The following is a 25,237-nucleotide window of genomic DNA, read 5'->3' as shown; positions in this document are numbered from 1 at the left end:
ATCTTGAAGGGAATTGCTTGATAGGGCAGACGCAACACGGTTTCATTAAAGGGAAGTCGTGTCTGACAAATTTACTGGAGTTCTATGAGGATGTGTCTAGGGCGGTGGATAGAGGAGAGCCGGTGGATGTGGTCTTTCTGGATTTTCAGAAGGCGTTTGATAAGGTACCGCACAAGAGGTTACTGCAGAAGGTCAGAGGACATGGAGTTGGGGGTAGGGTGTTAGCGTGGATAGAGGATTGGTTGTCAAATAGGAGGCAGAGAGTGGGGGTCAATGGGTGCTATTCGGATTGGCGGTTGGTGACTAGTGGGGTGCCCCAGGGGTCGGTGCTGGGGCCTCAGCTATTTACCATTTATATAGATGATCTGGAGGAGGGAACCGAGTGTAGGGTGTCGAAATTTGCTGATGACACCAAGCTTGGGGGAAAGGCAAATTGTGCGGAGGGTGTGGAGAGTCTGCAGAAGGATCTAGATAGGCTGGGTGAATGGGCCAGGAAATGGCAAATGGAATTTAATGTTGGCAAGTGTGAGGTGGTCCACTTTGGTAGGAAGAATGGTAGGAAGGACTATTACTTACGTGGCGAAAAACTGCAGCAGGCGACGGTGCAGAGGGACCTCGGGGTCCTTGTGCATGAGTCGCAAAAACCCAGCCTGCAGGTGCAGCAGGTGGTCAGGAAGGCGAATGGGATGCTGGCCTTCATAGCGAGGGGGATTGAATATAAAAGTAGGGAGGTCTTGCTGCAGCTGTATAGGGCATTGGTGAGGCCGCAGCTGGAGTACTGTGTGCAGTTTTGGGCGCCGCACCTGCGCAAGGATATTTTGGCCTTGGAGGGAGTGCAGAGGAGGTTTACTAGGCTGATACCGGAGTTGAGGGGGTTGAGCTATGAGGAGAGGCTGAATAAACTAGGCTTGTACTCGTTAGAGTTTAGAAGAATGAGGGGAGATCTCATTGAGACGTATAAGATGATGAATGGGATGGATAGGATAGAGGTGGAAAGACTCTTCCCGCTCAAAAAAGACAGTAGGACTAGGGGGCACAGCCTCAAGATAAAGGGGGGGCAGTTCAGAACGGAGTTGAGGAGGAACTTCTTCACTCAAAGGGTGGTGAATCTCTGGAATTCTCTGCCCGTTGAAGTGGTGGAGGCTGCCTCGCTAAATATTTTTAAGAAGCGGGTTGATGGGTTTTTGATAAGAGAGGGGATTAAGGGTTATGGGGAGAGGGCGGGAAAGTGGAACTGAGCCACGACAGATCAGCCATGATCTTATTGAATGGCGGGGCAGGCTCGAAGGGCCAGATGGCCTACTCCTGCTCCTATTTCTTATGTTCTTATGTTCTTATGTTCTTATGAAACAGATTTTTAACAGCTCTTTGCAGAATTCTCCCATTTCACAGTAACACCCAGGCTACCTTCTGTCAAGGTACACACTGAATCAATTATCCCCAATCCAAAACAGTATTTGCAAATTCATCATTTTGCCACCTTATTGCAGCACAGTCTTCTTGTTGCTCTTACTGGAGCATTCCTCAGTGTGAAAGTCACGACAGAAAACCGCAAAAGATCAAAGGGTTCTGGCTTTGATAATTCTGAAAAGCATATGTATAGTAAAAGCTGGGTTGATGAAAGGGCAAGAAAAAGAGACAGGTTTATGTTCCGTCGCAGGGGATAAGAATTGGACGCAGACGGTGCAAGTTTAAACAGTGAAACAGGACTGGGGTCACAGGAGCTACATCACTGGAGGAGTGTATAATAGTAATTACATTATCCTCTGCATTATGAGGGACTAATACCAAGTTCCACTGTCAGCTTCTGGTGTCTCTGTTCTGCTGCTGCTCTTGCTTGGACTTGTACACCTGAAACTTCTTCAAATCTGCCGAAAACAGGACCTGGAATGGAGAAGTACAAATAATTAGCTATTGAGAGACAGAGAGAGAACACACAGTAATGGCAGCAAAGCAGTCAATATTGACTGCCTGAGCCACACTTAGTTTGCTATAAGGAAACAGTAATTCTATATTTTTATTTATTTACTTTATTATTAGTATCAAAAGTAGGCTATATTAACACTGCACTGAAGTTGCTGTGAAAATCCCCTGGTTGCCACACTCCAGTGCCTGTTCGGGTACATTGAGGGAGAATTTAGCATGGCCAGTGCACTTAACCAGCATGTCTTTCAGACTGTGGGAGGAAACCGGAGCACTACAAGGACATGGGGAGAACGAGCTGACTCTGCATGCATAGTGACCCAAGCCAGGAATTGAACCCGGGTCCCTGGTGCTGTGAGGCAGCAATGCTAACCACTGTGCCACTGTGCTGCCTGTATAGTTGCTGCCCTTTAGATTTTCACCAATGTATCAACCAAGATGTGTATGCGATATCACAAATTGCACAATTAATTCATCCCACGCACAAATTCTTTCTTATTACACACCCGTGGGTGCTTGCCGTTATTATTCATAACTCTGCCAGGGTCCAGTATCAAGTCTGAACCCATGAATGATATTATAATCTCTATCGTTGTCTTGCGCCATCTTTCCCCTGTGCTCTATCTGAACCCATCAATCACATTATAGTGCACAGATTATATAGGAATTCCAACTTGGAAGACGGTCATTCAGTTTACCCAATTCAAGCTGGCATTCACCTCAACTCGGCAAGGAGCTTGAATCACATTCCACTATCCTTTCCCTATATCCCTTTATCTCCTTTTCCTTCATCCACCTATCCAATCTAATCTTTAATGTTGACAACTTCTGCCTCAACTATTTAACCCTGGATGGGAATTCAATTGTCTCTCTTGCTCCCTGTCTTAAAAGTCTTACATTTATTCTTGTACCAATTCTCTTGTTCTAAATCTTTTATTGGCCACGATCAATAGGTATTGTCATCAATCGATTAAATGGATATAGGCGCCCTCCGCTTAAACAACATAACGCAGCTTAATCAAAAATTTAAAGGAAAATTAACCAATGGAATTAAAATTTGCTGTCAGGTGCTGATGTAGCATTCCAATCCCCACCTCCGTCTGCCCCCAGAGTGGCCAGCAGTCACAGAAGGACTCAGTGTGTGTAGGCGGGCACTGGTTTCTCCCACCCTCTAAGCTCCCTGATGCAAATGTAACTGCGAAATAGAGACACGCAGGATGGGATTTTACAGCCTCATTTGTCCCAAACCATAAAATCCCACCCGAGTCCAACAGATCTTTCCATGGTCCACCCCTCGCTCACTCCGATTCCCATGGGGGGTGAGGGCAGGGCAGTAAAGTTCCAGCTGCAGTCAGGTCAACATGACCAACAGTGGCTTGTTTGTCCAGGGGTATGATTCTCGCTTTGGGTGTGAGAGGTCCTGGGTTCAAATCCGGGACAAGCCCCATTTTTCCCAAAGGTAGGGGAATCTAAAACTAGAGGGCATAGGTTTAAGGTGAGAAGGGAGAAATACAAAAGTGTCCAGAGGGGCAATTTTTTCATGCAGAGGGTGGTGAGTGTCTGGAACGAGCTGCCAAAGGTAGTAGTAAAGACGGGAACAATTTTGTCTTTTAAAAAGCGTTTAGACAGTTACATCGGTAAGATGGCCATTGAGGGATATGGGCCAAATGTGGGCAATTGGGACTCGTTTAGATGGTTAAATAAAAAAGGGCAGCATGGACAAGTTGGACCGAAGGGCCTGTTCCATGCTGTAAAACTCTATGACTCTAAATAATCTCCTCGGCTGCCAGTTGGCTGGATTTGTTGATGGGGCCCGTGGTCTCTTAACTACTAGAAATAAATCTGCTCTTAGCATTCCTACTGTAAGTTTAAACACTTCTATCACATCACTCCATAATCTGCACTGTTCTATCAAAAAAAACTCTATTCTTTCAGATCTATCTTTGGATGTATATTTGACCAAACTGCCAGCTTCCTATTGAATCTGCACTGTACTCTCTCTAGTGCCTCAATATTCTTAGTGTGAAACCCAATACCACACACACTATCTAACTGAGGTGTAACTGAGGTTTTATATCGATAGGCTCATCATTGCCTCTTGGTATTATATTCTGTATCTCTCATCATAAGAATTTTTGTATTCCCCCTTTAGTTCTTTCAATCATTATGTTTCTTCGAGTCGCCTATAATTCTGCATTTTTACTACTTACAGAATGTGCCCAGCCAGCGAAAGGACCCCACAGGCTACGAAAATAATCACCTGAAATAAAAACAGAGATGTTAGATGAAGGTTCGCAGATATTACCAAAAAGCCGTTCCATGCTGTAAGTGTTGTGTATTATATTCAATACATGATGGTCTGGTGATGGGGCCTGTGCATTAATGCCCTGTGTATGCTCTTATAAGTTCAACCATCATAGAATTCCTACAGTGCAGGAGGAGGCCATTCAGCCCATCAAGTCAGGACTGACCACAAGCCCTATCCCCGTAACCGCACATATTTACCCTGTTAATCCCCCGACACTAAGGTCAATTTAGCACGGCCAATCAACCTAACTCGCCCATCTTTGGACTGTGTTAGGAAACCCACAAAGACACGGGAAGAATATGAATGGACATAACAGCATTGTAACAGAGATCACAGAATGGAAAAGCGTTGAACTGAAGCCTGTAGCACACAAGACAGGACATGCAAGACAACAGAGAGTGCATTAGAAATGGCAGTACCATTTCTAAGAGAACATTTGTTATAACGAGTGGATTCTATATGCTGAATAGGCACAACACAAGGCACACTAAATGAGCGCTTTGCTAAAGTTATGCTAAATGATCAGGTTGCTAAGATACTGAATGAGATTTTTAAAATTGTTTAATGGAGGTGCTAAGAAAGTTCGCGGTAAAGCAGTTAAGTCACCTGGACCAGGTTACTGAGGGGTGAAAAATACAGAGTTGCAGATCATGGTCTTCCAATCCTCCTCCAACTGTTGCCAAAGAGCCCAAGCACTGCCAATGTTACAACTCGCTCAAAAAAAGGATACAAGGATAAGTGCAGTAATTGGACGCTGGGACGGTTTTTCAAAGCAATAATCTGAGTGAAAATTGGCAGCCATATGGACTAAGAAAGGAAAACCATTGTGGATTTGTTAAGGGCAAATCATATTAACCCATCTGATTCACTAATGCCCCTTAGGGTAGGAAATCTGCTGTCATTACCTGGTCTAGTCTACATGTGACTCCAGAGCCACAGCAATGTGGTTGACTGACTGTCAACTGCCCTCCAAGGGCAACTAGGGACGGGCAATAAGTACTAGCCAGCCAGTGGTGCCCATGTCCCATGAACAAATAAAAAGAAAAAGCTCACTCCATTTCCTGATGAATTAACAGAGATAGTGGATGAGGGCAGTGCAGTAGAGGTTGTGTACTTAGACTTCCAAAAGGTATTTGATGAAGTACCACATATTGTGTTTGTAAACAAAATTGAAGCTTGTGGAATAAAAGGGGCAGTAGCAGCATAGATACAAAATGATTATGCAGGGTTATGGGGAGAAGGCAGGGCAATGGCAGTAGGTCAATGCTCATTTAGAGAACCATTTCACACACGATGGGCTGAATGGCCTCCTTGTGTGCTGTAACAATTCTGCGATTCTGAGATTTGCCATGGAATATACAACAGTTGTGACAAGTCTGTTTTCTGGGTCGGAGGGAGGTTTGCAGCAGCATCCCCCGAGGTTCAGCACCAGAACCAATGCTGTTTTTGTTATGCATTAATGATTTGGACCCAAAGGTACGGAACACAATTCCAAAATGTGCTGACGGGGCAACACAAGTGTAGTAAATAGTGAGGAAGAAGATACTGGGCTGTTGGAATGGGGAGATGGTGGCATTGTAGTAATGTCACTGGATTAGTAACCGAGAGGCCCCAAGCTAATGCTCTGCAGACATGGGGTTCAAATCCCACCACGGTAACTGGTGGTAATTAAATTCAATTAATAAATCTGGAGCTGGAAGTCAGCCTCAGTAATGACTATGAAACTACCATTGATGGTTGTGAAGACCCACTTGGTTCACTGATGTCCTTTATGGAAGGAAATCTGCTGTCCTTACCCAGTCTGGCCTACATGTGACTCCAGCCTAACAGCAATGTGGTTGACTGTTAAATGTCCCCTGAAATGGCTTGTCAAGCCACTCAGTTCAAAGGCAAATAGGGATGGGGAACAAATGCTGGCTTTGCCAGTAACACACACATCCCATGAAAGAACAAAAGAATGAGTGGACACAATGCAGGAGGAAGAATGAGAAAAGATGTATATAATTTTAAAGGGGTTGCAAGAACAGAGAGGCCAGGGCAGGATGTTAGTGGAGTAATCTTTGTAGGTGATAAGACAGATTAACAAAGTAGCCAGTACAACACATGGAATCCTGGGTTTTAGAAACAGAGACGCTGAGTACAAACACCAAGGAATTACTAAAACCACATCAAATCCTGGTTCCACCTGAGCTAGAGCATTGTGACCAATTCTGGACATCACACTTTAGGAAGGGGTAATGACTTCAATCAGGCCATTGAGACTGGCCTATTGGAGTATGAACTCCCTGATTAAAGAGTCAATTGATGGGCGAATCAGCGAGTCTTTTCCTTGTATTTAACCGGGAGTGTCAGTTCCTCTGGCACTCATGAAGGTAGGCTGTTGACTGATAGCATTCTGTGTGCTGCTGTTGGTATTGTAAATAAAGGGTTCTGGCAAAGGGACTTCTGTCTCCAAAGACTTATTACAGAAGAGTACAGCAAAGATTTACTAGAATGGTTTCGGTGCGAGGGGTTTCAGTTACATGGTTAGATCACAGAAGATAGATTTATTCCTAAGAACAGCGGAGGCTTTGGACAGAGGTGTTTAAAACCCTGAACGGTTTAGATGACGGAAAGAGAAACTGCTTGCAATGGTTTGAAGGTTGACACCCATTGAGGTGTCTGGCAGAAGAACCAGAGGCAACTTGAGGAAAATCTTTATTATGCAACATGTGGTTAGGATCTTGCCTGATGGGGAGTTCAACAGAAGTTTTCAAAAGAAAACTGGATAAATATTTGAGGAAATGTTGCAGAGATATGAGGAAAGAGCAGGACAGTGGGACTAACTGAATTGTTCTTTCAAAGAGCTAGCACAGGCTCGTTGGGTTGAATAGCCACTTTCCGTGCTGTACAGTTCTGTGATTCAGAGATTCTATAACTATCTAAATAGAGGATGTCACAATGCGGTTTATTAGCCCCATTAACAACCTGGGCTGATCTTTCTCTTACCAATTTCTCGGTATACTTTGTCAGTCAGAGTCTTTTGACCTGCCCCCAGATGGGAGCGATAATCACGCTTAGCGATCTGCCAAACGTGCGTGTCCACGGGGATAACTTCCGGCTTATCCAGAGACATCAAGCAAACACAGTCAGCCACCTAGAGTCAGAGGTCAGAGACTTAGTAAATAGAAGAATGTTATAAATTTAAAAGGGTTGCAGGTTGCTTTAACAACTGATCACACGCTTTGATGGCAATGTCATTAGGGTGTGTGCTCAGGCTACAATTTCACTCTCAATGTTGTACTTGATGCAGAGCAGAGAGCAGCTCTTCAATAAAACTTGTTATGTGTTCATTTGAATCTCCGTGTGAAAACCAAGTTTTTTTTCTGTTAAAACGCACAACATAGTTAGGACATCACAAGGGAAGAATATGTTCTGAAACTACTCTGATAAAGATAGGAATATAAGCTTGGTTTGTGTTCCCCTGAATTTAGAATGCTGAGGGTAATCTAGTTGAGGTGTATTTTTTAAAAAGGGATTCAAAACAGAAAATATTTCCTTTGGCGGAGAAATCTAGAGCAAATGGACATAATCTCAAAATTGGAGCTTAATCATTTAGGGGGAAATCAGGAAGCATAATTCTCTACACAAAAATTGGCAGAATTCTAAAATTACTCCCCCAAAAAGCTGCAAATTCTGGATCAAATAAAATTTCAAAGGCTGAGATGATTGGATTCTCGTTCAGTCAGGGTACAGGCAGGTAAATACAGCAAAGATACATGTTAACAATGATCTGATCGAATGGTAGAGTGAGGCTGAATGGCCTATGGATCCATCTATATACCCAGCCAAGACACAGCTTCAGTTTTACATTTCCATTCCAGAGAAGAGAAGTGAGTGGAAACAGAATGAAAAGTCACTAAACCCAACTTTGCAGTCAGTGCAGACGCGATGGGCCGAACAGCTTCCTTCTCCACTGTAGGGATTCTACTGGTATAAAAAACAAACCTCGGTCTATCTTCAATGTCAAAAAGCAGCTTTTTGCCTAAAGTGGGAGTTCATTTCCTTAGCATTTACCTCTCATTGTGATGAGTACGTGATCCAAAAAGAAAAATAGACACACAAGAGCGGCAATTATTGCTCCTTTCTGGAAATTTTCTCCTTTCAGTTAAAACTGAACCAAGTTTGGAGCAATCAGAGATTTCAAAGTCAAAAAAATGAAACAACTTTCTTTCACTTTGGGGGAGGTGAGGTAAAGTTACCATAGTCTCTGGGAGGGTTGACTGACGGTGATTGAACCGAGGGATCACCGCATCTCAGGCGAGGGGCAAGGTTGAGAAGTCAGGGACTTCATAGATAATATCAGCCGGTATGGGAATTGAACCCATGGTGTTAGCAGCGCTCTGCATCACAAACCAGCCATCCAGTCAACTGAGCTAAACCCATTAGCAGCAAGTAAAAATTTAAAAGCCTTTGACTGAGTCTTTCACCTTTGCCCCCACGCCAGGTAAGGTGCACAGTGCACGTTTTGCTTCCTCATATGGAACCTGGCGAAGTGAATTCAGCCAGTCAGGACCATGAGTCTCCAGTATCATCTTTGCACTTTGATTGACGAACTTTGCTCTGTATCCAAATCCCAGAACCCGCAGCTGTTTTTCCACATCCTCTCCTGCATGGGAAATCACAAGAAATCATTCGACTTTACTCCAATCCAGTACTCATAATTGCCCTCTCCATTTCATATCCAACATATGGGCGGCACTGCTGCCTCACAGTGCCAGGGACCCGGGTTCAATTTCGATCCTGGGCCACTGTCTGTGTGGGCTTTGCATATTCTCCCTGTGTCTGCATGGGTTTCCTTTGGGTGCTCCAGTTTCCACCCACAGCCCACAGATGTGCGGGTTAGGTTGATTGGCTATGCTAAATTAACCCTAGTGTCAAGGGGGTTAGCAGGGTAAACATGAGGGGTTACTGGAATAGGGCCTGGGTGGAATTGTGGTCGGTGCAGACTCAGTGGGCTGAATGGCCTCCTTCTGCACTGTAGGGATTCTATGATTCTATATACAACCTTGCCAAATACCGCTCCATCAATCTACTCTTCATCATCAGTAAAATATCAGTTGATTAAAGTGGTCCCAGTTGCAATGCTGGAATGTTTTGTTGAGTTGTCATGAAAGCAATGTGCTACTATTAATCTGCCTTTTTCTCTCTGTTGCTCAGTTCACGGTAGGACATTGGGGAGAGTTACAGAACAAAGAGATCCAGGAGTACAGGTTCATAGCTCCTTGAAAATGGAGTCACAGGTGGACAGGGTGATGAAAAAGGCATTTGGAATGCTTGGTTTCATTGGTCAAAATACTGAATACAGCAGATGGGACATCTTGTTGAAGTTGTACAACACATTGGTAAGGCCACACTTGGAACACTGTGTACAGTTCTGGTTACCTGATTATGGAAAAGATATTATTAAACAAGAAAGAGTGCAGAAAGAATTTAGTAGGATGCTACTGGAACTTGATGATTTGAGTTATAAGGAGAGGCTGGATAGACTGGCACTTTTTTCCCCTGGAGGCTTAGCGGTGATCTTATAGAGGTCTATGAAATAATGAGAGGCATAGATCAGCTAGATAGTTAACAACTTTTCCCAAAGGTAGTCAAGTCTAAAACTACAGGGCATAGGTTTAACATAAGAGGGGAGAGACACTCATCACAGAGAATGAGGAGTGACTCGAACGAGCTGCCAGATGTGGTAGTAGAGACAAGTACAATTTTGTTTTTTAAAAAGCATTTAGACAGTTACATGGGTAAGATGGGTATACAAGGATATGGGCCAAATGCAGGCAATTGGGACTAGCTTAGTGGTAAAAACTGGGCGGCATGGACAAGTTGGGCCGAAGGACCTGTTTCTATGCTGTAAACCTCTATGATTACTGGCCTGACTTATTGAGGGATAAAGAGTGAGCACCTTGCACTTTCTCAGGATATCTCAGAACACTTCACAGCTAATGAAGTACCGTGGAAGCATATTCACTGTTGTAATATAGCAAAACATTGTGACTGATGTGTGCATGACAAGGTCCCACAAACTGCGGTGAGATAGAAGTCCAGTTAACCTGTCTAAATTGGTGTTGGTCGGAGGATAACTTAAAGCTGGAAGTGCTACTACTGAGCCAAGGCTGGCACTGATTATTTGTACACTTTAGTGTTTAAAATGTATTTGTTACACTCTTATGCAGCTACAGGATGACGAGCCCCAGCTGCTAACAGAAAACCAAACTCACACAAATAAACAATACACCAATACAAGATTCAGACACAGGTTGATGAAACTCAGTTGTAACAGAGTTTAAAGAAACTTCAATTAGCGGGCATCACTGATGTCCAATTTTAAAACAGGAAGATTTCTCTTATTCTTCACATTTGAAGTTAATGCAGCAAGACAGAAGTTCCAGACCAAAGAATTGCCCAGTTTCTTTTGTGGAATAAAACTGAAACTGCCTGAACGGTTTATTGGAAATACCACTTGCACTTTAGTTATGAAAAAAAGACATTGTGCTTAAATAGTGTGATATCACCACCTGGTGGTAAAAGACAAATGCTACAGGCAAAATCACTTTTCAGGCAAAATATAACTGGCTCCTTTCTCTCCCACTGCTATTAACCTAGATTTGTGCCAACCGAATCTTAGTTGGTAATAATCTAGTTTCTGGGACTTGTTTGCATTCTCTTATCACTCCAATCTCCTCAAGGTGTTAATACATCATTGAGGTGCACGGTTAAACCTCCCCACTAACACAACTAACCCGCAAATGTTTATTAATAGTTGGACATTTTCTGAAAAAAACATAATGCTTTTAAGAGCTGTGCTGTTCAAATCTAATTTAGTATGGATGAGGCAGTTTGCCCACACATTTCCACCAGCAGAAAATAAAGGCCAGGTAGCTTGTTGTGGTCCTAGGATGGTGTTCTTTTTTAATTCATTCATGGGACATGGCCCTGGCTAGCTGGCCAACATTCGTTGCCCATCCCTAGTTGCCCTAGATTAGGCCATTTCAGTTGACAGTCAGCCACGTTGCTATCACTTGTAGGTTTCCTTCCCTAAAGGTTATTAATTAGTGGGTGTTTCCGACAACGGTTTCATGGTCATCAGTAAATTCTTAATTCTAGATATTTGTTATTGAATTCAAATTCTACCACCTGTCGTGGCGGGATTCAAACCTGGGTCACCAAAACATTAGCTGTGTTCCTGGATTGATGGTCTCGGGGCAATACCACTAGGCCATCACCCCACTGTTTTCCAGTCATACAGCAGCGGTTACAAGTTTACCTGGCAGCAGTTACACAGATAAATTGTTGAGTTGATCATTTGCAGGTGCCTGTGACCCCATATAGTAACTGATAATAACTCATCCCCATCTAAAAATAACCTTAAGCCTTGGTGGTAGATGGAGAAAGCATTCATTGTTAAACTCGCTGCCATCCTAGTGGCCAAGCTAAATCTGTGAGATTAATCTTTAATTCTGAAGACTCTAGGTCAACCCAGAAGGGTTGTTAACTCTAGTTACCAATCCGTGTGTCAATAAATAAACCCAGTAAGTCCGACAGTGCAGCTTGTCTTCAGATATCGTCCAAGCCAGCAGAGGGCAGTCATGGGATAGCCGTTGAGCTCTGAAAATAATTGCTCTTCTCCAGACACTCTGATTTCTCTTGATCCTATAAATATTTTCCAGAGATTAGCCTCACTGTCATAATTTTTACTGCCAGCCTAACTCAGGAGGGAAAGGTGGGACCTTGCTGGTTAGCTAATCACTTGATAAGCATGCAAAGCCATGGGAAAAATACTTTCTTTTTCAGCAGAAACGTTTCACAACTCGTGTTTGCTAAAGAATCCAGAGGCACGGTGGCACAGTGGTTAGCACTGCTGCCTCACAGTGCCAGGGACCAGGTTCGATTCCCAGCTTAGGTCACTGTCCGTCTGGAGTCTGCACATTCTCCCTGTGTCTGCGTGGGTTTCCTCCGTGTGCTCCAGTTTCTTTCCACTGTCCAAAAGACGTGTTGGTTGGTGCACTGGCCATTTGCCCTCAGTGTACCCGAACAGGCGTCAGAGAATGGCGACTAGGGGATTTTCACAGTAACTTCATTGTAATGTTAACTTGTGACACTAATGAACAAACTTTAAACTTTAAAACGTTTCAAAAGATCCTCACTGACTCTGCAAGAACCAGAAACTAGAGACATCCTGAATACATGTGTGTGGCCGGGTCTGAAATGACCAGAGAATGGGTTAGGGCAGGGGCTACATGGAGAAGTCAACAGTTTAATTTGTGTGTTCCATTGCCGTGTTTCCTGTTAGTGACAGAGGGCTCAGTGGAAATAAATAATTCAGTGCAATGCAGACAAGAACAAAGAAATATAAAGTGCAGGACTGGACAGACTATTGGTCACTCCAGTGAAACCTTCCTCCATCCTGGGGTGGCACAGTGGTTAGCACTGCTGCCTCACAGCACCAGGAACGCAGGTTTGATTCAGGCCTCAGGTCACTGTCTGTGTGGAGATTGCATGTTCGCTCCGTGTCTGTGTGGGTTTCCTCTCACACTTCAAAGATGTGTGAATGAGATTGATTAGCCACGTTACATTGCCCCATGGCGTCAGGGGGATAAGCCCTTGTGGGGGTACAGGGATAAGGCTGGGTGGGATTATTGTTAGTGCAGGCTTGATGGGCCGAATAGCCTCCTTCTGCACTGCAGGGTTTCTATGAACTTTCATTCCTCAATTTCTTTCACGAGCACTGCTGACCAGAAGGCTGAACAAACAGCACAAAAAGTCATTTGGAAAGAGCTTGATTTAGAGTCTTGTTTCATACGGGTGTGAGACTTTGGACCTTACAGGAGGAAGACTCCTATTTAATAAATAGGATGGAAATGTGGGTTTGGGGCAGAATGGAAAGAATCTGCTGGACAGAAAAAGTAACAAGCAATGAAGTGCTGTGGAGAGTGAATGGAGAAAGAAATTTGCTGACTGTAATTAGGAAAAGGCAGACTGATGGGATAGGACACATTTGAAGAGGGGACACATTTGTAAGAGACATTGTGGAGGGAAGGTTTCAAGAGAAAAGAGAGAGGAAGGCAAAGAATATCAATGTTGGATGGTTTGAAAGCTGAAGGAAATTATTGGAAAATGAAAAAAGCTGGCAAAAGGATGAAGAGATACAGAAAGACAACCATGAGCCAAGGAGTTGCCTTTGGGCAGAGCACACACAATGAGGTTATCTAACAATTTTCTCTCAACGTTGCCAGTATTATGTCTCCATTTCCTCCCAGGTAATCTGTTTGAAATAATGAGCACTCCCTGTGTAAAGTTGTTCAATCTGAACTGATTATCTTCTCCCTTTTGAGCTTCCTTCCCTTATTCATGCTCCTGTTATACCGTTTCTGATTACACAAACCAAGTTAAGGTCCACTTTACTATCCATTAAAATCTTCAATATTCTAACAAGGTCTCTCCTGAGCCTCCTCATATTCAATGGGCTAAGTGGTCTATTCCTATCCTTATGTTCTTGCACTGTGTAAGCCCATGCTTTTCTTAACACAACTGTCTGATACAAAGTTATCAATTTTGTTGCACTCTGCACCCCAGATTCATTTGTCGTTTTGAACGCTGGAAAATTCCACTGATAACAGCAGTTCATGGTTGGGATTTCTGCGGTGTGTAACTCACCTCCTGACACCCCAATCCTATCTGGCATGTACAAGGTACAAGTCAGGAGTGTGATGGATTATTTCCCATTTACCGCCAACGACACTCAAGAAATGTGAATCATCCAGGGCAAAAAAGCCTGCTTAATTGGCACCCCATCCAACACCTTAAACATTCACTCCTTCCACCACTGACACTCAGTGGCAGCAAGCATGAACCTCCAAGATGCACTGCCACAACTCATCAAGGTTTCTTAGGCAGCACCTTCCAAACCCATGACCGAGAGGGCAACAGACGCACAGGGACATGTACATTTCCCACCAAGCCACACACCATTCTGACTTGGAAAGTGCCATTCCTTCACTGTCGCTGGATCAAAATCCTGGAACTCCCTCCCTAACAGCACCGAAGGTGTACCTACACTACATGTCTTTTTAATTACTATCACAAGTAGGCATACATTCACACTGCAATGAAATTACTGTGAAAATCCCCTAGTTGCCACACTCCAATGCCTGTTCAGGGACACTGAAGGAGAATCTTAAAAGTTTAAAAATTTTTACTTGTTAGTCACAAGTAGGTTTACATTAACACTGCAATGAAGTTACTCTGAAATTCCACCAGTCACCACACTCTGGCACCTGTTCAGGTCAATGCACCTAACCAGCACGTCTTTTAGACTGTGGGAGGAAACCGGAAGACCCGGAGGAAACCCCAGACATAGGGAGAACATGCTAACTCCACATAGTGACGCAAACCAGGAATCGTACGAGGGTCCCTGGCACTGTGAGACAGCAGCTCTAACCAACGCATCATCGTACATGGACTGCAGGGATTCAAAATGGCAGCTCACCACCAGCTTCTTGAGGGCAATAAATGCTGGCCTAGCCAACGACACCCACTTTCTGTAAAAGAATTTTTGAAAATCTATGTTTCAGTCATGTCTTCGTCAGAAGCACTCTTCCTTCTTGACTCAGAAGATTATGGGTTCAAGTCCCATTCCAGAGGCTTGAGCACAAGGCTCCAGACTGACACTCCACACTGTGGAAGTACTGCACTACACTATGGGAATGCTGCACTGCCGGAGGTGCCACCTTTTTGGTCAGACAATAATCCGAGGTCCTGTCAGCTCTCAAGTTGATGTAAAAGATACCACAGCACTATTCTGAATCACAGCAGAGAAATTATTCTCAACATCCTGCCTAATATTTATCCCTCACCCAACAACAGGTCATCAACCTGAAACATTAATCCTTTTCCTCGACCCACAGATGCTGCCTGAACTGCTGGTTATTTCCAGCTTTTATATCGCTGAAAAGATTTATTTGGTTATTTGGACATTCAGTTTATGGGAGCTTGCTGTGCACAAATCAGCTGCTGCGACAACAGAGTGACGATACTTTGTGTGCTTTAGGCTGGCACGATGGCACAGTGGTTAGCTCTGTTGCCTCACAGCAGCAAGGACCTGAGTTCGATTCCTGGCTCAGGTCACAGTCTGTGTGAAGTTTGCACATTCTCCCTGTGGGTTTCCTCCAGGTGCTCCACCTTCTTCCCACAGTCCAAAGATGTGTGGGTTAAGTTGATTGGCCATGCTAAATTGTCCCTTAATGTCTCGGGATGTGTAGGTTAGAGGGATTAGCGAGTTATGGGTGGGATTGTTGCCAGTGCAGACTTAATGGGCCAAATGACCTCCTCCTGCACTGTGGGGTTTCTATGAGTCCTGTGTTTGTGAAGGACACAGTATTTTTAAGTATTTCTTTAAATCAGGAGTGCCTGGTTCCCTCTCTTGGGAAGCACACAAAGTAAATCCAGTGACTAGTGCAGCAGCTCAGATCACCAAGCTACATGTTGTATTGCAACAGCCTGGCCAAGTAGAGACACCTCATTTCTAAACCTGGAGTGTTGGTATCCCAACCCTAATTCAGTTTTGTAGACGTCCTCACGCATCTGTGCTCACCTGCTCCACCCCACTGGGTAGTGAGAAGGACTGAGTTCCCTGGCTTTATTTTCATCCTTTCTTTTAACACAGCAACACTGGGTCCAAATGTCACCACCCCCACCCCCCCCCCACCCCCCCCCCCACCCCCCCCCCACCCCCCCACCCCACCCCCCCCCCCCCCCCCGACCAACCTCCACCCCTGCCAGCTCCAGCCCACAATCCCACAAACTTTTCCAGCTCTGACACCAACCTGCCAGTGCCTGCAGTGTCGGGAACGAGTAGTAAGTGTAGGAGTCCAGCTTACACAGCCTCTCTCCGTAGGTCTGGCACAGGCGCTCAATCATTCCGGTGATACGTGAGATGTGGTTGTTGGAGGTGCAGATGAAAGAAAAGAGGCACTCAGTAGGATCCTGGCGCAGGATGCGGACACCTGAAACAGAACACAATACCAGGGCACCGGTAAGAATAAAACCATCACTTGCTGCCCAGCTGAATAATAAATAAATCGAGCACTTTCTTTTTCACACACTGTGAAACCGGGATGTATCTCAGGGAATTTTGGAACTTAAACCTTTTCCCCAAATGAATAGAACTTGTAAAATGTGCTGGATTGTGCAGCTCCCAATTCCCCAGCTCCTGCCTCCTGCCATACTGTCTACAGATGAAGTGACTATGAAAGACATATTGACTCATAGAATCCTGCAGTGCAGAAGGAGGCCATTCAGCCCATCAAGTCTGCACTGACCACAATCTCACCCAGGCCCTATCCCCATTTACCCTATTAATCCCCCTGACACTAAGGGGCAATTTAGCATGGCCAATCCACCTAACCCACACATCTTTGCACTGTGGAGGAAACCGGAGCACCCAGAGGAAATCCACACAGACATGGAGAGAACTTGCAAGTCAGGAATCGAATCCAGGTCCTTGGTGCTGTGAGGTAGCAGTGCTAACCACTGTGTCATAATGCCTCACATTCTTGGAATGTGGACATTGCTGGCAAGGTTGGATTCGCTGCCTGTGCCTTGTTCCAACTGAGTAAATTACTAGGCCACTTCAGAGGCACAGTTCCATAATGGTTTCACCGGTGCCTCACAACGCCAGCGACACGGGTTCAATCCCCAGTTTGGGTCACTGTCTGTGTGGCATCTGTACATTCTCCCTGTGTTTGCGTGGGTTTCCTCCAGGTGCTCCGGTTTCCTCCCACAACCCAAAAGACCTGCTGGTTAAGTGCATTGGCCACGCTAAATTCTCCCTCAGTGTGCCTGAACACATCTTTTTTCATCTCTACGGCTCTTTCTGATGGCATGTGTACTTTTTGTCTCGTATTCCTCCTTTTTCTATCTTGCACAACACCACAATGAAGAGCTGAAACCTTTGGCTTTATTTTGTTCCTTGCCCTATTCATCAGTTCTCAAAGAAGGATCTTAGTAATTTGAGTTATCGGACTGATAGGGTAATGGAGTTCATGTTCAATTGCTCTGGGCTTTTTAGGGAGCACAATAAGTGGTTAGCACTGCTGCCTCACAGCACCAGGGACCTGGGTTCGACTCCCAGCTGGAGTCACTGCCTGTGCAGAGTCTGCATGCTCTCCGTGTCTGTGTGGGTTTCCTCCCACAATCTGAAAGACGTCCTGGTTAAGCCTGCACTGGCAAAAATCCTATCCAGAACATGAGGTTCTCCCTCAGTGTACAGCAACAGGCACCTGAGTGTGGTAACTAGGGGATATTCACAGTAACTTCATTGCAGCGTTAATGTAAGCCTACTTGTGACTAATAAGTAAACTTTTTTTTTATTGATCAGTCTTCTGGGATTTCTCCCATATTGTCAACTTAACTAAAGGTGAAAGTCAGTTTGTCTATTCAAAAATCTCCCAAAAACTTTTCACTTGCATGGTGACTGTTTCCTCTGGGCCTTTTGGTTTATTGATGCTCATCTTATTTATTGCTGTTCTTATTTCGTCTTTCATGATCTCTGGACCATCCATAGCTTTCCTTAATTGGTGGCTTTTTTTCTTGTCTGCCGTCCTCAGCTAAGTCTTGTATGTATTCAGTCTACCTTGTAAGCATAATTAAATCAGATGGCTAGGTGATCATGATGGTACAGGCAGTCCGTTCTCCTAGTTAAAACACGTCATCGATGGAAATTAAGGCTTCACCCCTCCAGCTGCCCAGGGTCAATGAAATGGATGCAATCCATATTTCCCCTTCCTACAAACAAGGAGGTCACAGTCTCAGGAGGGGTTGGCCATTTAGGACAGAAATTAGGAGAAATTTCTTCGCTCAAAGGATTGTGAACTTTTGGAGTTGTACTGCCCGGGGGGGGGTGGGGGGGGCGGGGGGGGGGGGGGGGGGGCGCTGTGGACATTCAGTCTTTGTCAGTCATTACTCAAGTCAGAGATTGATAGATTTTTGAATACAAAGGGAATTAAAAGATATGGGGATAGCAGGGGGAGATGAGGCTACGGTAGATCAGCCAATGATCTTATTGAATGGCAGAGCCGGCTCATGAGGCCCAGAAACCTCCTCTGGCTCCTATCTCCTCGCGTTCAAAGCCTCTGATATTATCTTATTAGAACCGCTATTGTTCATGAGGAGCTAAAACTCAGATACATTCTGATTTGTGTTTCTATACCTTACAGAGATAGCTCATTGAAACCACAAAGTAATTTTTTGTGTACTGTTACCAGTAATAAGGAATCACATTCATTATCCCATGAAGACATAAGGTAAAAAAGTAAAGTCGCCGAGAAACCAGATGACTATAGGCTGCTTCCTCCTTTGAGGGGGAGAGCTGATTGGCGGTGATTTAACCTGAGGATCACCACACTTCAGGCAAGGGGCAAGGTTGAGAAAGTGGGACCTTCATGAATAACCCCAGCCAGCATGGGAATTGAACCCATGCTGTTGGTGTTGCTCTGCAGCACAAACCAGCTGTCAAGCCAACTCAGCTAAACTGACTGAGACATGAATAGTGTTTGTCAGAAGGGATCAGACCACTAAGCCCTCGTTGAGCCCACCCACTTCAAATGCATTAGTCGGCCACAATTTATTTTAAATGTGACATATTTTTAAGCATTAGAATCACTGCATTACAGCCACCAAATGTCCTAATTAGGTGAAGTGGATCAGAAGAAATAGGAGCAGTAGAGTGTTCAGTCCATCGGGTCTGCTACACCATTCAATAAGATCATGGCTGATCTGATTGTGGTCTTACCCCCAATTTTCTGCCTGCTCCCCGTAATCCTCAACTCCCTTGTAGATTAAAATTCTGTCTAATGTAACCTTGGAGACATTCAATGGTCCCAACCTCCAGTGCTGTAGGGGATAAAGAATTCCAAAAGATCAACAACCCTCAGAGAGAAAAAAATCTCCTCATGTCTTGTCTTAAGTGGCAAACCGCTTATTTTGAAACTGTGCCCCCTAGTTCTAGATTCATCCGCAAGGGAAAACATCCTCTCAGTGTCTGCCCTGCCAAGCTCCTTCAGAACCTTATATGTTTCAATAAGATCACCTCTCATTCTTCTAATAGGAAACACCTTCTAACAATTAGTATCACTCCTGTACAGTGCCTGCAATGCTGGTTTCAAAATATCAATCGAACCTTCAAACTTATATATTACGTTGATCTTTCTCTTCACCCTATCTGTAACTGCAACACTACATTCTGCACCCTCTCCTTTCCTTCTGCCCTATGTATTCTATGAACGGTATGTTTTTGTCTGTATATTGTACAAGAAACAATACTTTTCACTGTATCTCAATACATGTGCCAAAAATAAATCAAATCAAACAGACACAACCTCCACATCATTCAGTTGGCATATAAAGATTTGAATTATAAGGAGAGTCTGGATAGGCTGGAACATTTTTCCTTGGAGCATAAGAAGACGAGGGGTGACCTCGTAGAGGTTTATAAAATCATAACAGGCGTTGATAAGGTGAATAGTCAAGGTCATTTTCCCAGGGTAGAGGAGTCCAAAACTTGAGTGCATAGGTTTAAGGTGAAAGGGGAAAGATTTAAAAGGGGCCTGAGAAGCAACTTTTTCACACAGAAGGTAGTGCGTATATGGAATGAGCTGCCAGAGAAGGTGATAGATGCAGGCGAGTACAATTACGATATTTATAAGACATTTGAACAGGTACAAGGATAGGAAAGGTTTAGGTGAATATGGGCCAAATGCAGGCAAATGGGTCTAGTTTAGTTTAGAAATCAGGTCGGCATGGATGAGTTGGGTTGAAGGACTATTTCTACGCTGTACATTTCTATGACTCTAATATTGAGCTCCTTTAGAAACCCACCCACCAGGGAAATCCTGTGCTATTCGCTCAAAGTGTTTGTCAGCTTGACTCCAATGTGAGTACAGCTCCGAGAGAGGTATGTGCAGCTGAAAATAGTCGGTTAAAATCCTGCACTCCTCTTCATCCGTGGCACTACATTCCGACTTGAACAGTCCTGATGTGGTAATGTTAATCTGCTGCTCTTCCTCCACCACCTCCATTTTCACTTCAGGTAATGTCCTCTCTGTTTTTGGGAAGGTTTCAGTTTCACTTTTAAATTCAGTTTTCCTTCCATTTTCCTTTTTCACTTTAACACCAATCATGTTCGTGGAAGGTTCTTTCCTCTTCCTGTGATGTATTGATGTTTGGGTAACACCTTCTTCCTCCCTGGAATAGGTCCGGTACCAGATCTTATCCTTGGTCTGTGTCAGGGTCCACACACGATTGGCTAAGACTCCAGTCCAGTGCCCAGGGCTCCTCTCCTGCCACCTGCAACAGAGGATTGGTGTTCAGACTGGCACCGATTAAATGGAGGCTCTATCTTTTAATTCCAACTGCCTGCTGGTGCCTCAACCTTCATGTTCCATTGCCCTCTACCTCAATTACAAATCCAGTGATCTCACCCTCAGCTGAATCTGAACCCTCAGCTCTCAAACCCAGATGATCAAAATATCAGGAGCCACCCTTAAATTACACATTTCTCCTGCTCCTTCCAGCCCAGTCCCAGGTCAGAACAAATGGGCACTCTCTCTTCTTCCATCCAGTGGCAGGGCTTCCAATCTATGTTGCAAGTCAAACTTAGGACCAAGGAATGAATTCCTCTGACTACATGGTGTGTCTCCCAACAACCCCCTCCCCCACCCACACTCCACCCACCCCCCTCCCACCCATCTCTCCACTCCTCCCCCAAAACCTACCCCTACCTCCCACTGCCCAACCCCCCCAGTCCCTCCAACTCCAACACCCAACTCCCTCCATCACCACATTAGCAGACTAAACCATTAACCCAGTCCCTATCTCCCATTTCCTTAACGAGCAGTTATATGTGGCAACTGAGGAAGGCAATGCCAGCGTCCCATTGCTGGAGGGGCTGGGAGCTAAACTCAGGATGTGGAGATGCCGGCACTGGACTGGGGTAAACCCAGTAAGAAGTCTCACAACACCAGGTTAAAGTCCAACAGGTTTATTTGGCAGCAAAAGCCACCAGCTTTCGGAGAGCTTGCTGCTCCTTCGTCAGGTTAGTGGGAGTTCTGTTCACAAACAGGGCATATAAAGACACAAACTCAATTTACAAAATAATGGTTGGAATGCACATTCCAACTGTGAAAATCCCCTAGGCACTACACTCCGGTGTCCAGGTACACTGAGGGAGAATTTAGCATGGTCAATGCACCTAGCCAGCACATCTTTCAGACGATGGGAGGAAACTGGAGCATCTGGAGGAAACCCACGCAGACACAGGGAAAATGTGCAGACTCCACGCAGACAGCGATCTAAGCCGGGAATTGAACTTGGGTCCCTGGCACTGTGAGGCAGCAGTGCTAACCACTCTGCCACCGTGCCATTCTCTGTAATGTTAAACAGTTCCAGTGGGAATATCTTATGAAGTGGAGCAAGTGTTAAAGGAGATGCAATCTTTACTTGACATTCAACCCATGTGATAATTAAAGTAAAGAAGGAAAATGCTGGAAATACTCAGCAGGGCAGGTAGTATCTGTGGAGCTAGAAATGGAATTTATGATTCAATTCAATGACTTTCCATCAGAGCCAAGTGATAGCTGGCTTTGGAGTGCTTGACAAGGCAGAGAACTCTTTACCCTAAACCCAACTGGCATCTGACTCAAGCCTTCTCGCCTTCTGAAATTGCTGACATCAGGAAAGCATTTGACAGAGTGTGCCATCAGGAAATTCTAACAAAACTACAGTCAGTGGGAATCAAGGGGAAAACTTTCCACTGGTTGGACTTGTATCTGGCACAAACGAAGATGGTTGTGGTTGTCAGAGATCAACCATCTCAGTCCCACTGAGGAGTTGCTCAGGGAAGTGTCCAGGCCCAACCATCTTCAGCTGCTTCATCAATGACCTTTCTTCCATCACAAGTAGTGTGGATATTCAATAGTGATTGGACAATGTTCAGCAACATGCTGGTAAGTGACAAGTAACACTCACAGCCACACAATTGGCAGGCAATGAACATCTCCAGTAAGAGGCTGGGAATTCTGCACCAAGCAACTCACATCCAGACTCCCCTAAGTCTGTCCAATATTTACAAGTCTGAAGTGTGATGGAATACTCTCCACTTACCTGGATGAGTGCAGCTCTAACAACATTCAATAAGTTCGACAAGACAAAGCAGCCCATGCATCACCTTAAAAATTCACTCATCCACCACCAATGTACAGTGGCAGTGTGTGTACCCTATACAAAATGCAATGCAGCAATTCACCAAGGCTCCATAAACAGCACCTTCCAAAGCCACGACCTCTACCACCTAGAAGGACAAGGGCAGTAGGTTCCTGGGAACACCATCACCTGCAATGTCACCTCCAAGCCAATCACTGTCCTGACTTTGAACAGTATCACCTTCACTGTCACTGCGTCAAAATCTTTGAGCCTCCCTAACAGCACTGTGGCTGCATCTACACCACATGGACTGCAGCGGTTCAAGGTGTCTCACCTCCACCTTCTCAAAGGTAATTAGGGATGGGCAACAAATGCTGGCCAAGCCAGGGATGCCCACATTTTGTGAATGAATTTTTTTTAAAGAAGCTACTCAGGGTTACAACAAGTTGTGTTGCTCACAAGTGCCTATATACAACTAGAATTAATTCTACAATGCTAAAACACACTCATCCCATTTCCAATAATATCAAATACTCACCAGAACGACTGACCACAAGAAAGCACGATGTCCAGTCTTAGCTCAGAGCGAGTGCAAGGCAGTGAGTGCCACAGTGCTGGGCATGAGGTCAGTATAGCGTGTCGCTGCATGGCTTTATCAGCAGGTTGACCAGAGATGATCCCAGTTACCCTGTAAAATTCACAGAATGAAGGGATGTTACTACAACTAATGTGAAAGCTTATTGCAGATCAGGGAAACAGAGTTAATGTTTCAGCATATAAGGAAATAGGAGAGGAAGTAGGCCATTTGGCCCCTCAAGCCTGCCCTGCCATTCAATAAGTTCATGGTTGACCTAATTGTGTTTCAAATTCCACATTCCCACCTATCCCAGGTAATCTTTGGTTCCCTTGCCTAACAAGAGTCTCCACTCTAGAAATACTCAGTGACCGCCACATTCACCACTTTCTGAGGCAGAGAGTTCCAAATTTGCACAACCCTCAGAGAAAACAATTCTCCTCAATTCCGAAGGGGATGACTCTTAATTTTAAAACAGTGCACTCTAGTTCTGCACTCACGCAGAAGAGGAAGCATCTTTCCCATGTCCACATTGTCAAGACCATTCAGGATTTTACATATATCAACCAAGTCATAGAAACATAGACAATAGGAGGAGGAAGAGGCGGCCAGTTAACGCTGCCATTCATCAAGATTATGGATGATCATCCAACTCAGTAGTCTAATCCTGATTTTTCCCCATAACCTTTGATCCCATTCGTCCCAAGTGCTATATCCAGCTGCCTCTTGAATACAGTCAAGGTTTTGGCATCAACTACTTCCTGCGATAACAAATTCCACAGGCTCACCACTCTTTGGGTGAAGAAATGTCTCCTTGTCTCTGCCCTAAATGGTCTACCCTGAATCCTCAGACTGTGACCCCTGGTTCTGGACACTCCAAGCTGTGAGACAACCAGAACTAATGTTTTCCATGGTGCATCTGTAAAAGTTGGTGAGAGTCGTAGGGGACATGCTGAGTATAGGGGTTGCAGGGGATTAGAGATAATGAGGTAAAAGATCATGGAAGGTTTTGAAAACAATAATGAAAATGTCAAGATGTTGGATGCCAATGTAGATCAGCACGGACTGGACAACCCTCTCCCTGTCAATCACCGTTAGGTCCCACCGTCAATCATGGCACAATCCCCACCCCCGTCCAATAACATGGGCTCCGCCCCCTGTCCATCATCGCCCCGCCCCCTGTCCATCATCGCCCCGCCCCTGTCCATCAACACGGGCTCCGCCCCCTGTCCATCATCACCCCGCCCCTGTCCATCAACACCGGCTCCGCCCCCTGTCCATCACCGGTCCCGTCGTGGTCTCTCAGCGGCTCCTCCTTTCTTCGTTTGTTGAAGTGAAGTTCCCATTTACCAAAGCTTTATTGGGTGTATTTTCCTGCTGGCCGCTGAGCTGTAGCCCCGAGCCGGTTCCGCTGCTGGATCAGTGACAACCCATCGCTCTGCTATCTAGGCCCTGCAGCCGGGGCCTCAGCCCATGGTGGCCGAGTCAACCTTTTGCGGAGTGTTTGCTTCAACCCGGCTGCAGTGCTGATGGATGTTGGCCGAGTGTGCGTCTCCCGAAGTTTCACTTTGTACCAGGCACATCCAGCAGTTCAAAGCAGCGCCTCCTCTCGAGCCTGGTCATTTATACATGACGAAAATTACTTGCGATTTATTTTTTAAAAAATATCTTTTTTTGATGCATTCATTTTTAAAAACACTCAATTAGTTTAAAAACATAATATCTCAGTCATCTGACTGAATAACCCATTTCAAAAAAAGAATGAATCTGCAGTTGACCATCACTAACTCAGCTCTACATGAGGCCATTCGACCCATCATGATTGCACTGGCTCTCCACATAAACAATACACCTATTACCATTCCCACACCTTCATCCCACAATTCTGCACATTCATCCTTTTTAGGGAACAGTCTAATTTACATCTGAATGCTTCAATACATAGCTTTAAATTGAGGGGTGATAATTACAGGACAGATGTCAGAGGTAGGTTCTTTACTCAGAGGGTAGTAAGGACGTGGAATGCCCTGCCTGCAGCAGTAAGGGCATTCAAATGGTCATTGGATAGGCATATGGATAACATTGGAATAGTTTAGGTTAGAGGGTCATTAATTTGGTTCCACTGGCCAGCGCAACATTGAGGGCTGAAGGGCCTGTACTGCGCTGTAATGTTCTATGTTCTAATTGTAGCTTTC

The 25,237-nt window shown here is 44.8% G+C and overlaps 1 protein-coding gene across 2 annotated transcripts; it reads right to left on the bottom strand.

The window, feature by feature from the left end:
• Nucleotides 1–1,351: 1,351 nt before the first annotated feature.
• On the bottom strand, nucleotides 1,352–24,513 carry ogg1 (8-oxoguanine DNA glycosylase). Of its 2 annotated transcripts, XM_080186260.1 has the most exons (8): nucleotides 24,393–24,513; nucleotides 23,007–23,156; nucleotides 20,151–20,614; nucleotides 16,096–16,275; nucleotides 8,701–8,879; nucleotides 7,220–7,367; nucleotides 4,134–4,183; nucleotides 1,352–1,884 (listed from the first exon to the last, which is right to left on the bottom strand). In XM_080186260.1, the coding sequence occupies exons 2-8, from the start codon at nucleotides 23,114–23,116 to the stop codon at nucleotides 1,801–1,803; spliced, it is 1,215 nt and encodes a 404-aa protein (XP_080042386.1). In that variant the 5' UTR covers nucleotides 23,117–23,156; nucleotides 24,393–24,513; the 3' UTR covers nucleotides 1,352–1,800. The 2 variants fall into 2 exon arrangements, with proteins under 2 accessions (XP_080042386.1, XP_080042387.1); XM_080186261.1 differs by lacking the exon at nucleotides 7,220–7,367.
• Between the last annotated feature and the right edge of the window lie 724 nt (nucleotides 24,514–25,237).

This window comes from Carcharhinus amblyrhynchos, chromosome 3 (genome assembly GCF_965287045.1).
Source record: "Carcharhinus amblyrhynchos chromosome 3, sCarAmb.v2.hapA, whole genome shotgun sequence".
Taxonomy (NCBI): Eukaryota; Metazoa; Chordata; class Chondrichthyes; order Carcharhiniformes; family Carcharhinidae; genus Carcharhinus; species Carcharhinus amblyrhynchos.
The sequence above is the reverse complement of the archived record's forward strand: the minus strand, read 5'-3'. Positions and strand labels throughout refer to the sequence as shown.